The 16,241-nt window shown below is 42.0% G+C and overlaps 1 protein-coding gene across 4 annotated transcripts; it reads left to right on the forward strand.

The window, feature by feature from the left end:
- The first annotated feature begins 5,828 nt into the window (after positions 1-5,828).
- tcte1 (t-complex-associated-testis-expressed 1) lies at positions 5,829-15,438 on the forward strand. 4 transcript variants are annotated; one of them, XM_036984816.1, is made up of 8 exons: positions 5,829-8,143; positions 8,752-8,835; positions 9,167-10,164; positions 10,567-10,772; positions 10,873-11,441; positions 12,264-12,415; positions 12,744-13,041; positions 14,114-15,438. In XM_036984816.1, the coding sequence occupies exons 4-8, from the start codon at positions 10,592-10,594 to the stop codon at positions 14,300-14,302; spliced, it is 1,389 nt and encodes a 462-aa protein (XP_036840711.1). In that variant the 5' UTR covers positions 5,829-8,143; positions 8,752-8,835; positions 9,167-10,164; positions 10,567-10,591; the 3' UTR covers positions 14,303-15,438. The 4 variants fall into 4 exon arrangements, with proteins under 4 accessions (XP_036840711.1, XP_021467274.2, XP_036840710.1 ...); XM_021611599.2 differs by having other exon boundaries at positions 5,829-7,776; positions 7,889-8,143; positions 9,167-10,772; XM_036984815.1 differs by having other exon boundaries at positions 5,829-7,644; positions 7,829-8,143; positions 9,167-10,772.
- The last annotated feature ends 803 nt before the right edge of the window (positions 15,439-16,241 follow it).

Below are 16,241 nucleotides of genomic sequence, written 5' to 3' on the forward strand. Positions count from 1 at the left end.
CACACCTCAATTTAATCCAGTTTAAATCCAGACTGTTATAACAAAGCGGAAAAGGTCTAGGTGTGAACACTTTCTCAAGGCATTGTAAATTCTGTAAGATGGCATCTACTGCATTTTCCAATAGCAAAGCTCTTCTCTTCTCTGAAACAGGCAGTACTAGGTGAGATATATGGGCCAATATCCTACTGTGTTGTATGATGCAGAGGGGAACCCTGCACTGTTAAAGGTGCCACATGGTCAATTGGACACCTGCGGTTGCCGTGAAGCAGTTATGGTGATATGGCCTCAGCAGAAATCAAGGCACTCAAACTTCTTGCGCTTTGCTGAGCAACGCAGAGCTGTTGTGAAGGAAGTGAGTTTGGTTGACGGTAGGTCCTGTATAAACAGTCATGTCAATACGGAGCCCCCTCCCCATTGTTGTAACATTTGTGGTATGGAGGTCAATTTGCACTCTGCGCCTCCAGAGGCTCTGATTGTGTCAGACCATCAATATGGTGCCTCCACCACATTTTAGAATTAAGCATAAATTGGCTTTTAACTGGGAACGCAATGACATCAGCACTTCTGGAAATATGTGGGCATTGCATTTTTTAACCTGTCAATAGAGAATGCAGTCAGTGTTATCGCTGCTCTTCAACCATAGATGTGTCCAATGTCAATTCTACTGTAACGACCAACATAAATTATATGGTTTTGTTAATTCATTTACTTTGATTAGTCTTATCAACATGCAGATTTTCCCCACTGTGTTACAGATCTTTTTGGGTTCTTCAGACACAAAGCAATGGGGACAAGAGGCTTTGCTCTTTTAGTGCAATCTAACTGGGGCGGCAGGGTAGCCTAGTGGTTAGAGCGTTGGACTAGTAACCGGAAGGTTGCGAGTTCAAACCCCCGAGCTGACAAGGTACAAATCTGTCGTTCTGCCCCTGAACAGGCAGTTAACCCACTGTTCCCAGGCCGTCATTGAAAATAAGAATTTGTTCTTAACTGACTTGCCTGGTTAAATAAAGGTAAAAAAAAAAAAAAAAAAAAAAAAAAAAAAAAAAAAAAAAAAAAAAAAAAACTAACAACATCACTAAGCCATGCAAGACTCAAAGATGACACTGGATTTCCCCACACATTATTCTTCAGTTCCAGGCTAGAGCAGATGCAGCCTGGGATCGCCAACACTGATTCATTCACCCCCACTAGGTTGATATCCCGAGCGCGTTTCAGTGCCTGCTTCTGGATACCCTCTCCTCCACTGCTCTGTGGAGAAGGCCCATGTCATGCCAGTTCATTAGAAGCCAAGAGCAAGGAAAGCGTGTGTCTGTCAGACTGCGTTACACCAGGGCGACAGTGACGGTCAGCCCCGGGGCCCTAGTCAGAGTCGTCGCTCCCCTCACTCCATCCCTCCATCTCCTCCAGGAGCCTCTACCATGATGTGTCATGAAAAGAACAGTTACCCGCTCTCTCTTGCCCCCCCCCCTCGTCATGCTGAGCGTTTGGGTCGCACCATGTGACCGGTCATGTCCCATTAAGTTACTAAGTAGGATTACCCATCTTATTACATAATTAAGCGAATATCCTCCTAATACACCATATTATGTCATTAGGCCTTCAGTGTCATAAAGTAAAGCATTTGCCCCTGCCTAACCCCTTCCCCCACTCCATATAATTTAGCCCTATATTTTAGAACCTAAATACTAATAGGAATGTGTATATGACGTGTCATTGATGCATACTGTCAAAAGGTGAGCTTTAAGTTAAGTAAACATCCTATTCCTACTTTTCTATATTAGCTTGGGGCTGTTAGGAGAATCAGCATAGTGCTACTGTGCCAAACTGACATGCCTCTGAACTCGCTGCAAACCCTTTGAAGAAACAAGCTCCACTCAATGAACCGTGGCTGCAGTAGAACAGAGTGCAGGGGGAATCAGGGAGAGGTAGCTACACAGACTCCAGATGAGGGTTACAGACAGAACATTAGGACCTATCGGCTTTTTGTCTTTTGTTGTTGTCCCAGACCCACCTCTCCGGAGCCTCCCTAGTTCTGCAACGGGGCGGCAGGGTAGCCTAGTGGTTAGAGCGTTGGACTAGTAACCGGAAGGTTGTGAGTTCAAACCCCCGAGCTGACAAGGTACAAATCTGTCGTTCTGCCCCTGAACAGGCAGTTAACCCACTGTTCCCAGGCCGTCATTGAAAATAAGAATTTGTTCTTAACTGACTTGCCTGGTTAAATAAAGGTAAAATAAAAAATAAAAAAAAACTGATAAGACCTAGCACTGGTTCCTGTCATAGACGGTCAACTCCAGGCCTTGGTGACCATTGTTATAGGCTGAGGATGGCATAATTGGGGGATTTTGTAAGGCTAAGGCTGATCTAGCTGTTTTTTTTGTGTGTCTAGACTGCAATTCATTATTTATCCTGCGGTGTCTGGGAGAATGTATAGTATGTAAAGTGTAACCTGAAAGTGATGTTTAGATTTTATTGTCCAACTCTTCAGATCGGCTTCATGGCTCTAAATCGATCATCATTATTGGGTTGTGTTTTTGTGTTTCTTGTCTGTTTCTGTTCTTTTTGTACTAACGTGTAATACTTTTCTCTTTATTTTACTCTTATTATATATACATATACAGTGGGGAGAACAAGTATTTGATACACTGCCGATTTTGCAGGTTTTTCTACTTACAAAGCATGTAGAGGTCTGTAATATTTATCATAGGTGCACTCAACTGTGAGAGACTGAATCTAAAACAAAAATCCAGAAAATCACATTTGTATGATTTTTAAGTAATTAATTTGCATTTTATTGCATGACATAAGTATTTGATACATTAATATTTGGTACAGAGACCTTTGTTTGCAATTACAGAGATCTTACATTTCCTGTAGTTCTTGACCTGGTTTGCACACACTGCAGCAGGGATTTTGGCCCACTCCTCCATACAGACCTTCTCCAGATCCTTCAAGTTTCGGGGCTGTTGCTGGGCAATACGGGCATTCAGCTCCCTCAAGACTTTCTATTGGGTTCAGGTCTGGAGACTGGCTAGGCCACTCCAGGACCTTGAGATGCTTCTTACGGAGCCACTCCTTAGTTTCCCTGGCTGTGTGTTTCGGGTCGTTGTCATGCTGGAAGAGCCAGCCACGACCCATCTTCAATGCTCTTACTGAGGGAAGGAGGTTGTTGGCTAAGATCTTGCGATACAAGGCCCCATCCATCCTCCCCTCAATACGGTGCAGTCGTCCTATCCCCTTTGCAGAAAAGCATCCACAAAGCATGATGTTTCCACCTCCATGCTTCACGGTTGGGATGGTGTTGTTGGGGTTGTACTCATCCTTCTTCCACCAAACACGGCGAGTGGAGTTTAGACCAAAAAGCTATATTTTTGTCTCATCAGACCACATGACCTTCTCCCATTCCTCCCCTGGATCATCCAGATGGTCATTGGCAAACTTCAGATGGGCCTGGACATGCGCTGGCTTGAGCAGGGGGACCTTGCGTGTGTTGCAGGATTTTAATCCATGACGGCGTAGTGTGTTACTAATGGTTTTCTTTGAGACTGTGGTCCCAGCTCTCTTCAGGTCATTGACCAGGTCCTGCCGTGTAGTTCTGGGCTGATCCTTCACCTTCCTCATGATCATTGATGCCCCACGAGGTGAGATCTTGCATGGAGCCCCAGACCGAGGGTGATTGACAATCATCATGAACTTCTTCCATTTTCAAATAATTGCGCCAACAGTTGTTGCCTTCTCACCAAGCTGCTTGCCTATTGTCCTGTAGCCCATCCCAGCATTGTGCAGGTCTACAATTTTAACCCTGATGTCCTTACACAACTCTCTGGTCTTGGCCATTTTGGAGAGGTTGGAGTCTGTTTGATTGAGTGTGTGGACAGGTCTTTTATACAGGTAACGATTTCAAACAGGTGCAGTTAATACAGGTAATGAGTGGAGAACAGGGATCCTTACTGGTTGGTAGGTGATCAAATACTTATGTCATGCAATAAAATGCAAATAGTATGATTTTTAAGTAATTAATGTGATTTTCTGGATTTTTGTTTTAGATTCCGTCTCTCACAGTTGAAGTGTACCTATGATAAAAATTACAGACCTCTACATGCTTTGTAAGTAGGAAAACCTGCAAAATCGGCAGGGTATCAAATACTTGTTCTCCCCACTGTATATACAGTAGGGGCAAAAAAGTATTTAGTCAGCCACCAATTGTGCAAGTTCTCCCACTTAAAAAGATGAGAGGCCTGTAATTTTCATCATAGGTACACTTCAACTGTGACAGACAAAATTAGAAAATAAAATCCAGAAAATCACTAGGATTTTTAATGAATTTATTTGCAAATTATGGTGGAAAATAAGTATTTGGACAATAACAAAAGTTTATCTCAATACTTTGTTATATACCCTTTGTTGGCAATGACAGAGGTCAAACGTTTTCTGTAAGTCTTCACAAGGTTTTCACACACTGTTGCTGGTATTTTGGCCCATTCCTCCATGCAGATCTCCTCAAGAGCAGTGATGTTTTGGTGCTGTTGCTGGGCAACACAGACTTTCAACTCCCTCCAAAGATTTTCTATGGGGTTGAGATCTGGAGACTGGCTGGGCCATTCCAGGACCTTGAAATGCTTCTTACGAAGCCACTCCTTCTTTGCCCGGGCGGTGTGTTTGGGATCATTGTCATGCTGAAAGACCCAGCCACGTTTCATCTTCAATGCACTTGCTGATGGAAGGAGGTTTTCACTCAAAATCTCACGATACATGGCCCCATTCATTCTTTCCTTTACACGGATCAGTCGCCCTGGTCCCTTTGCAGAAAAACAGCCCCAAAGCATGATGTTTCCACCCCTATGCTTCACAGTAGGTATGGTGTTCTTTGGATGCAACTCAGCATTCTTTGTCCTCCAAACACGACGAGTTGAGTTTTTACCAAAAAGTTATATTTTGGTTTCATCTGACCATATGACATTCTCCCAATCTTCTTCTGGATCATCCAAATGCTCTCTAGCAAACTTCAGATGGGCCTGGACATGTACTGGCTTAAGCAGGGGGACACGTCTGGCACTGCAGGATTTGAGTCCCTGGCGGCGTAGTGTGTTACTGATGGTAGGCTTTGTTACTTTGGTCCCAGCTCTCTGCAGGTCATTCACTAGGTCCCCCCGTGTGGTTCTGGGATTTTTGCTCACCGTTCTTGTGATCATTTTGACCCCACGGGGTGAGATCTTGCGTGAAGCCCCAGATCGAGGGAGATTATCAGGTCTTGTATGTCTTCCATTTCCTAACAATTGCTCCCACAGTTGATTTCTTCAAACCAAGCTGCTTACCTATTGCAGATTCAGTCTTCCCAGCCTGGTGCAGGTCTACAATTTTGTTTCTGGTGTCCTTTGACAGCTCTTTGGTCTTGGCCATAGTGGGGTTTGGAGTGTGACTGTTTGAGGTTGTGGACAGGTGTCTTTTATACTGATAACAAGTTCAAACAGGTGCCATTAATACAGGTAACGAGTCGAGGACAGAGGGGCCTCTTAAAGAAGAAGTTACAGGTCTGTGAGAGCCAGAAATCTTGCTTGTTTGTAGGTGACCAAATACTTATTTTCCACCATAATTTGCAAATAAATTCATTAAAAATCCTACAATGTGATTTTCTGGATTTTTTTTTTCTCGTTTTGTCTGTCACAGTTGAAGTGTACCTATGATGAAAATGACAAGCCTCTCTCATATTTTTAAGTGGGAGAACTTGCACAAATGGTGGCTGACTAAATACTTTTTTTGCCCCACTGTGTGTGTGTGTATATATGTGTGTGTGTGTGTATATATATATACATATACATATACATATATATATATATATATATATATATATATATATAATGCCTAGTCACTTTACCCTTCCTTCATGTACAAATCTACTTCAAAAACCTCATAGCTTTGCATATTGATCTTGTTCTGGTAGTTCCTGTTCCATTCCATTCTTGTGTATGATATTTTATTCCTCTTGTGTTACTATTTAATTTGTATTATTATTTGTCAAATCTACTCTGCAGCATCATTGGGAAGGGCTCGTAAGAAAGAATTACAGGGTTAAGTCTACTCCAGTTGTATTCAGCGCATGTGACAAAAAAAATGGATTATATTTAAGATATGTTATGTTTTGGTGTGTGATTCTTTCATTCAACACATATTAAAGACTCTCTTGCAGTAGCAAGACATTCATGTGTTGTAGTACCACCACAGTTTTAGACTAGAGAATCTGCTTGTTTAGATGCTTTGGGATGGATGATGGATCCTCTCCAAATGCATCTTATCCAAAATCCTCGTTCCATCTGCCAGCTTGCTCACAAATGGTCCACACAGCAGGATCATGGCACACAGCTACACTGCATCTACAGTTCTGTGTGTTGAGTGTGTACAGTATGTGTTGCGTAGCATGCAGGGTAAGCTATTCTGTCCACTCTGCTCTGCACCAAGCACAGCTCACTGCCCAAGTCCTGTCCCAATTGTCTTGCTAAGGCAGCCTCTGAGTAAGATTTATAATACTTATAACATTAATACATTGTAGCTTGGTGTGATGTAATCAAATCATTGTTTTAATAAGAGCAGTAGGTCTACATGATTGGATAATAGTAATTTGCTCAAACGAGTGCTTTGAGGGTAATTTATATAATTTTGCATTACAGACTGAAACAAAGATGGCAGACAGTAATTGTAATTACACGTTTATAGTATTTTGTTGTGAGACGTGGCGTGACATGACTGTGCAGGTTCCCTGCAGGGATGTCTTTGAGCTGCCAGCCAAGCTTCAGCTGAACATAAATCAGGGAAAAGGGTTTTCGCTGATGAGAATCAGCTCTATTGGCTGAAATTGTCTTGTTCATAGTGCTTTAATCCTCACCTCACCTTTAATCCTCAACCAGTTAAACTAATGAGGGCAATGGAATATCCTTGTTGCATAATTCAACATTTGGGTATTGATCAATAACCAATTTTGAGAGATTGGAACTATAAGGTTCTATCTGCAAAAAGATAATTCTGAGATAATTGGCTATAACGTTCCAAACCCTCATTGGTTTGAATGGTGTCAGCAACTTAAAAACACACTGGATAAAGAAATTAGCCCTAATTGAGGTCAGTATCATTGACATCAGGTTAGGCCAGTTAGGTCCTTATTAAAAGTGGTTAGATTAAATCTACTATGCGGCATACAAATATGTTGTTTTTGAGGGGTTGCCCTTTACGTTGTTTAATTACGTTGTTTGAGGAGTCGTCCTTTACGTTGTTTAATTACGTTGTTTAAGGAGTCTGTCTTAACGTTGTTTATTTACGTTGTTTGAGGAGTCGCCCTTTACGTTGCGTAATTACGTTGCTTGATAAGTCGCCCTTTACGTTGTTTAATTGTGTTGTTTGAGGAGTCACCCTTTACGTTGTTTCATAGGCTTACCTTACCTGGTAAGTGAAACTGCAATTTGAAATAATTCAGTATGTCACAATATAATTAATTTCAATCTTGGCATATTAAACAATGCTTCTATAACACTTTATTCTCTGTCCTTAGATGTGGAATATTGCTGCATTGGTGTTAGTTGTGGCAGGGTCTGCTCTGATCAGTCAACCTGCTGTATGACCAATGGAGGATATGCCTGCTGTCCCTTCCCTGAATGAGTACGAAACAAATTTGACACCACTAGTATAAATGTAGTTCTTCAATGGTGAAACCAACTTTTTGTTCAAAACGAAGACCCTCATCAGACCTCACTGAGAGATATTAGAGATTCATTACATATGAATTACAAGGTATTCACAGATCACCTCATAACTTTTATTTTCACTATGTTTGTTTTCCTAGGCAGTGTGTTTGTAAGTAGTGTTGCTCTAACATAACCCACTGTTGCCTGTCCGGATACAGCTGCAACACCACGGAACAGATGTGTGCGAAATATTACCAACCATAGAGCAGTGTGCCCATGCTGAACAAGGTGGCTGCAGAGGAACCACGCTCTCCTGTCTCTCCCCCACTTGAGTCTGATATCATCCCAGAGCAATGCTGCAGCAATTCTGCAGCAGTGGAGAGCTCAGTCTCTATGGTGCACTGTGATTGCTCAAATATCTGCCCTGCTGCCGTCACCCCGAGGACGGGTGGAGCTGCTGTCCATTTTCCTCTGTGAGTAGTCTTTCTGCTTGTATGTTTGCTTCATGGTATAGTTTAGGGGTCTCAAACTAATTTTGCCTTCGGGCCACATTTGATCTTCTTCCCCAAAGTCCAGAGGACAGCATTTGGCCCACAGGGCCCAGGTTCACAAAACCTTAAGAAGAAATGTATTCTTAACTGGGGGACATGGCTACTTAGGATTCAGTCGCATGTTGTTTGTTTGTTGCCATTTATGTTATTAAAGGTGGTAGCATATTGAAAATAACCTACGGATAAAAGTATTTTATATCTTAGATATAACCAAGGTCATTACATGTTTTTTTGTGTAAGACGGTTTTGCGTGTTTTGTGAATCTGGGCCCCGCACGCTGGTAATTTGAGACCCCTGGTCTACTGTAACTTTACATCTTGGATAACCAGATGAATATATATTGTAAAAATATATTGTCGTTATTCAGTTTTGTTATTAGGCTACTATGTAATTAATGCTTGTTACGTTCTACTTACATTAGTAACTACACAGTAAAGTTAGTCATATTTCTATAAACAGCATTGTTAATTAAACATTTCTACTAAAAAGGGTAACATCAAAACATGAACTTGTATATTGCTGTTTCCTAGAGCGTGTGCTGTCTGGATGGTGTCCACTGCTTTCCTTGTGGTTATAAGTGTGACCGCATACACACTGAAGACTGATGGCCTGAGGTACCCCTTTATTCCGAGGCAGGCCCACTTCCTTCCTATGATCAAACTCACCAAGATATCCAAGGTCAACGACCAGGTCAAACAATATGTTCCAGACGTAACAAATATAGTGTGTGAGCAGCTAGCGCTGTTCACTTTCTATCAATACATGACACTTTGTCCACAGTTTATCATCAGTCATGACATTACATTCTCAGACAAAGGCACGCTGGATGTCAGCTTTATACCATTAATTGAATTAAGACATTGTTCCTGCTCACTGGTATTGTGTTGCTTTGGTGTTACTACCCTGAGAGTAAGATCTTGAAGTTGCGGTTTTCTCTTCTTTTAGCAGGTCCCATGGACACTACTTGGTTGCTGTTGACAGCACCCAACATGGCTGGGTTATTCACTTCCACAGGAAATCAACTGACCTCCAGCTACAGTAACCCGTTGTGGCAAGGGAAACACTGGAAAATACTGTTGTCTACAGCTATCTAAGCCAAACTAACAAGATTTTATTTTTAATTACATTTTGCCTAACTACTGAGATTGGGATTGTACACTTTTTGTGAATGCATTATATGTACATGAATGGGGAATCATGACACCCACTCATTGTTGATTTCATAAAACAGACAGGTCAATAAAATAAATGATAATTGTGTCTATCTACTGGCTACATTCATTAAGGATGTGGGTTGGGGTTGTAGGGTAACATGGTATCAACATCTTGTACTGTTTTTTCTACCCCTGATAACTAGCCAGTACTTCTACCACCAATTTCAAATGTTTTATGGAAATATAAATTAATTATGCACATGGAAGCAAACTCTTTTTGGCTGCTGACTCCTGGGGAACAGAGAAACAGGAGGGACATCTGCTGTTGGCTACTGCATAAATGTTAGTCACCCCTAATAATTATGATTTGTTTGGCTTTATGTTGAAGTAAAACAATTATGCATAATTCTGGTTCTGGAAATAATCAAATAATAGGTCAACATTCATGCACTCAGTATATGGATGTATTACGCGCATTGCAACTAAATGACCAGATTGTCCCTGCTTGACTGTCCTGATGCAACAAACTATTAATTATGCCTAAACTCTGCCTACTTCTACAATTTATATGCTTAAAATTCAATGTGAAACCTAACCATAACGACACTGCTAAACGTATGCCAAACACTAGACATAATTGTTTTTTCATACATTTTTACGATATAGACAATTTTGCCCTTGTGGCTGTGGATTCTAGTGGATACCACTTCCCACCCGGGGCGTTTCTCCCACGTGCAAGTGTGCTTGTTTGTAACCACGGCAACGTCGGTCGAGCAAAGGCAAAACAAGGTAAGCTAGCTAGCTAACATGTGCCTTCGTTATCAGATAAATATAGAATTTGCAGCATTTGGGTAGCTATGCATTGCAGCGTTAGCTAAAGTTAGCTATCCTGCTATGTCAAGTAACTTAGCTAGCTAAAGTTAGCTAACGTTAGCTGGCTGATAAGTTACTAATTTAGTTAGGCTAACTAACCTTAGCTTTCATGTTTGGAATGGCTGATAATGCCAGCATTAGTTCAAGGTAGCTAGATAGATAGGGCCCAACAAGTTACAGAATCCCTGCTCAAAAGTGTTTGTGATATATTTAAATTAATGTGGCAGTAATACTATATTTGACTATGGTTTATTTGCAAACTCTAACATTGCATTTTGAGAATTCTCTCTGGTTAAACTCTGTTCTTATATTGAACAGGTAATTCCCCCAAAAATTCCCAAGCATGACTGCAACAATGTCCAAGTCTCCTGGGGCTGGCATGTATCCCCCAGTAGCAAAACTCAACTTGGCTGCAGACCCCAGGAAGATGCGCAGGATCATTGCAGAAGATCCAGAGTGGTCCCTCACTGTAGTGCCCCTTTTATCCAACCTCTGCCTGCAACACATAGTGAGAAACTTTGAGGGTATGTTTTATTATATATGTTCTATGTTATTTATTCAGTCAATGAATCAAGTCAGTTGTTTATTTGATCACATAATTCAACCTCTATATCTTGGTCACAGAGAAGCCCATCCTCGAAGAACTTCTTCCCAGGCACAAAGACTATGTCCTGGAGAGGCTCTCTCCGTCCCTGCCCCTGCAGGTGACTGCCAACCTGATCAGTGACGACGGCTACTGGAAGCGCTGCTGCAAACAGCGCTGGGGCCTGTGTGACGTCTCCTCATACGGCCACAGCTGGAAGCGCATGTTCTTTGAGAGGCACCTGGAGAACATCATCGAGCTCTACATTCCTGATGCCACTGACCCCAAGACGGTGCTGGGCATGGTGCCTCTGTGCCGGAACTACGTGAAGAGGCTGGACATCTCACAGCTGATGCCGCCAATCAAGGAACCCCAGAAGTCAGAGGACGATGACAACTCGGACTCGGCCAGCGACATGGGCATGGATGGGCCATCCATGGACCACTTTGACTTTGGCATCCTGCTGGACAAGCTGAACCATCTGGAGGAGTTTCACGTGGTCTACCGGGTCAAGGGATGCGGCATGAACTTTGAGTGGAACCTCTTTGAGTTCACCTTCCGCGACTGCGAGTCTCTGGCCAAGGCCTTGAAGTCCTGTAAGACCTTGAAGGTGAGTATCGATCGACTCCCTCTCAGTGTTCACTGGCATGGTGCCCTTTGGCTTTGTTGCTCTGCTTTCCTATACAGGATGGAGTCAGGTTGTCTGGGGCATTTCTGTTCTGCTCTGTGTCACACACTTCCTCAGTAAGCATCAGTAACAAAGATTCTGTTTCAAATGAGGTGAAACTAACTGCAGTATCACAGAAGTATTATAATTCTCTACTTACATCAAAGGAAGTACAACAATACCTGAGGCTGAAACCCTAAACACCTTTCCTTGTATGACACAACTGTTATTATGCTACAGCACAGGGATTCATTGCTTCTTGGCTACTTGGCATAATATAATACCACATAAAAAGCATGAGCTGGTGCACACCCAGAGAAAATGATTTAATGTAGAGGTGCTGACTAATGGAAAATAAACTAAGCTATAAAAACAAAGAGAGTCGCACAATCCATATGTATATCCTCCCAGTCATTTATTGGGTAAAAAAACACCAAGGTCTTGACATCACTGCATCATGAATGCTTGAACCAGGTTATGTAGACCAACAGTTAAATTAGTGCAACCAATGACAATAGTGAGGGCTGTGTCGTAATTGCTAGGTTGATCAGAATGAATTGAGCAAAACTGTTAAAAGATAATAGCCCACAGCATCACATTTTGTTCTATCAGAGGAAAGAATGACATTTGATTCAAGCGTGCTGTTTTATATATTATGATATTTATATATAAAGAATGACGTTTGATTCTAGCTTGCTGTTTTATATATATATTTTTTAGATCTACACGTAGATCTACCCGCCCCATACTATGCTATCGCCGCAGGTGCTGAGGATCCACCAAAGCAAAGTGGATGACGAGAAGTGTCGTCAGCTTGTGAACAACCTCCTAGACCACCCGTCCCTCAGGGAGCTCAACCTCTCCCACAACCTCATCGGGGACCGGGGCGCCCGGGCCATCGGCAAGCTGCTCAACAGGTGTGATTTTGTCAGGTTGCCTACCTCACCTGCACGTGTTCCCTTTAAGTGATAATGCCAGAGAAGCCAGTGTTAGGAGGATATAATGGCACTGGTGTTGTTAGGCCCAAGATGAAGTTGAGGTCCGGCAAACAGTGCCAATATATTCTCCAAACACCGGTTTCGAGGGTATTATCACTTTTATACAACAGGTTTCCAACATATTAAAATAATGATTTACATATTTTCATCAACATTTTTATTTTGATACATTTTTTCATACTATTTCATCCTTCCCTTTTATCACATTTTCTCCTGTAATTATTGACAATTAAATTAAACTAACCAGGAGTAAGCTGGAGAGACTCACTGTCTACGACAACAACATTCGGGGGCCGGGGGCCCAGGCTATAGCTTATGCCCTGGCCAAGAACTCCAGCCTGCTGTCCCTCAACCTGCGTCTGAACCGGCTGGGGGACGAAGGTGGCCAGGCCATCGCCCAGGCCCTGCTGAAGAACCGCACCCTGAAATGGCTGCACCTGGGAGGCAATGAAATGACAGAGCCCACAGCCACGGTCCTATCCCAAGTCCTGGTCCAGAATAATACGCTGAGGAGCATCAACCTGTCCTGTAACAGGCTGGGTATGGTGAGTGCTGGCGCTTACCTCAGACACAAACTACATCGTATGATCTGTCTGCTGTATTGTATAGTACTGTACTGTTTTAAAGGTTGGCATTGTTTTGTTTTAGATCATTCAGCTTTAGATTCAGTGAAACACATTACTGATTCAACATTTAACAATTGTCACTAATTTAACAGTAAGTCAAGTTGTAATATGGTAGGCATAACGAAGCATCTACGTTATATCTGCTGCTAACACCTTTCAGGTGGTACAATAGTTCAACAACTACAAATAACGGATCAAACATGCAACAAAGAGAGGGCATTTTATACAGACTTGGTTCCAATGGGAAAGTAAACAGGCAAATGTTAGCTCTACAATCCAAGCTGTTTGCATCTTCAATTATTCATATGCATGCCAGAAATACACAATAATGGAAAGCTAAGTAGGAGTTGTTTTCCAATGGGATTTATTGTTCCCTCTCTCACGTGCAGCTTCCCCTTTCAGATGTCAGGTTCATCCCAGGAAGTGGAACTGGAGTGCACAGGGTGAAAAATCACCCGCATAGCAAAACTGTCACGTGCATCAAAATGTCTGTCTGACCTTGGTATAGTGTACGCTGAAATAGAAAAACGCTTGTCTCAGACATGACAATAAAACACTGTTGACAGTACAATAGGCCATTGGAGAGGCCTTGTATGACACCGTAGCCCACAGTAAATTCATCCAGTGTTTTCAAGGACTGAAACCATCCTTCATGTCCTATTACATACTATGTAGCCTTGACCCCAGCTGTTCCAAGTTTCTCCAGACTGAGATTACGGTGTGAGGTCAGGCAGTGTGAGAATTCTAACTCCCACTTAATGCACTGATGTCAGTGGGAGACTAAGTGAAAATCTGACTCAAATAAACTATATTTTAGTGTTAGTCCACTGTTATTACAATCCTAAAAAAGTTTCCATGTCAGCTTTTCAAGATGGCGCACTTTCAGTGCTGAGTAAAAACTGTGGTGATGATGATGCGTTTGGCATCATACAATATCTGTGGTGTATTAACCAACTGCTGTGTGCAATGTGTTTTGTGTGTGTTCATTCAGGATGGTGGTAAAGTGTTGGAGGAGGGCATGTGTCACAACAGCAGCATGGTGGAGTGTGATATCCGCCTGACAGAGGTGGGCCAGGAGAGCGACTACTGCATCAGCCAGGTGGTACGCAACAATCAGAACCAAGCACACAGGAAACACAACACAGAAGAGAACCTAGCCCAAACCTCAGAGCATTATTAAATACAAGGAAGAAGAATCATCACTGAATTATCACAGGGAATTATTGTAATGTTTGTTTATGTGTCAATTAATCCCATTGGGGGATGGGTTGCCAGCTGGCGATTTGACATGAAAATACATTTTCATTCATTCATATAAACATACAGCCCATTTGTGTTCACCAAAGTGCCACTTTGTCATATATTCTAGACAGAATGCCTACTATTTGTTTCATATCTGCAAAGTTGTTAAATGTAGTGATGTCTGTAATGTGTTACCACTGAAATCAGAATTTAGCTAAATAGGCTACATCACTGTACCTTTGGCCCATGGAAAATAACCCCAGTTTATTAGGATGTAATAAATGGGCTTGGTCCGAAGGTCAGGGATGAAAACTGACGTAGGTGTTATTCTGGGATGACTTCAGGTTGTTGAGATCCACCACTGAGCTATGGGGCACCTTCACTGTATGTAGGCTACTCATTGTTTGTATTCACTGTTTAGTAAATGTACAAAGTGGAGTTATATATTTAAGGAATAAGGCCCAAGGGGGTGTGGTATATGGCCAATATACCACAGCTAAGGGCTGTTCTTGGGTACGACGCAACGCGCAGTGCCTGGATACAGCCTTTAGCTGTGGTATATTGGCCATGTACCACAAACCCCCAAGGTGCCTTATTGCTATTATAAATGGGTTACCAACATAATTAGAGCTGTAAAAATAAATGTTTTGTCATACCCGTGGTATACCACGGCTGTCAGCCAATTAGCATTCAGGGCTTGAACCACCTAGTTTATAATAGCATATAAATTAGGTTGGGAAGTTGGATATACTGGTAAATATAGGCTTTATATTCTTCTACCACATGGGTTTCATTGTGTACATGTTATATGTCGTATGTAAAAAGACACATGTTTCAACAATTTCACAAGCTGTTTTATTGAGTTAGCCTTTTTTCACTTTTGATACACAGATTTGGTTTGCGGTCATTGTAACTGTATTATGCAACATCAAGGCAACATTGTGATAGTGTCAATATGCAGTTGAAGTCAGAAGTTTACATACACTTAGGTTGGAGTCATTAAAACTTGTTTCTCTTCCACTCCACTTGTTAATTAACAAACTATAGTTTTGGCAGGTCGGTTTGGACATCTACTTTGTGCATGACAGAAGTCATTTTTCCAACAATTGTTTACAGACAGATTATTTCACTTATAATTCACTGTATTACAATTCCAGTAGGTCAGAAGTGTACATACACTAAGTTAACTGTGCCTTTAAACAGCTTGGAAAATTCCAGAAAAGAATGTCATGGCTTTAGAAGTTTCTGATAGGCTGATTGACATCATTTGAGTCAATTGGAGGTGTAGCTGTGGATGGATTTCAAGGCCTTCCTTCAAACTCACTGCCTCTTTGCTTGACATCATGGGAAAATCAAAAGAAATCAGCCAAGACCTCAGGAAAAAAATTGTGGACCTCCACAAGTCTGGTTCATCCTTGGGAGCAATTTCCAAATGCCTGAAGGTACCACGTTCATCTGTACAAACAATAGTACGAAAGTATAAACACCTTGGGACCACGCAGCCGTCGTACCGCTCAGGAAGGAGACGCGTTCTGTCTCCTAGAGATGAACGTACTTTGGTGTGAAAAGTGCTAATCAATCCCAGAACAACAGCAAAGGACCTTGTGAAGATGCTGGAGGAAACAGGTACAAAATGATCTATATCCACAGTAAAACGAGTCCTATATCGACATAACCTGAAAGGCCACTCGGCAAGGAAGAAGCCACAACTCCAAAACCACCATAAAAAAGCCAGACTTCGGTTTGCAACTGCACATGGGGACAAAGATTGTACTTTTTCGAGAAATGTCCTCTGGTCTGATGAAAGAAAAATAGAACTGTTTGGCCATAATGACCATCATTCTGTTTGGAGGAAAAAGGGGGAGGCTTGCAAGCCG

Source organism: Oncorhynchus mykiss, chromosome 8 (genome assembly GCF_013265735.2).
Source record: "Oncorhynchus mykiss isolate Arlee chromosome 8, USDA_OmykA_1.1, whole genome shotgun sequence".
NCBI classification, from domain to species: domain Eukaryota; kingdom Metazoa; phylum Chordata; class Actinopteri; order Salmoniformes; family Salmonidae; genus Oncorhynchus; species Oncorhynchus mykiss.

Coding starts and splice junctions, on each gene's coding strand:
- tcte1 (XM_021611600.2), top strand. CDS start 10,592: ATGACTGCAACAATGTCCAAGTCTCCTGGGGCTGGCATGTATCCCCCA. Junction 11,442..12,263: donor AGTCCTGTAAGACCTTGAAG/GTGAGTATCGAT, acceptor CTATCGCCGCAG/GTGCTGAGGATCCACCAAAG. Junction 13,042..14,113: donor CCTGTAACAGGCTGGGTATG/GTGAGTGCTGGC, acceptor GTGTTCATTCAG/GATGGTGGTAAAGTGTTGGA.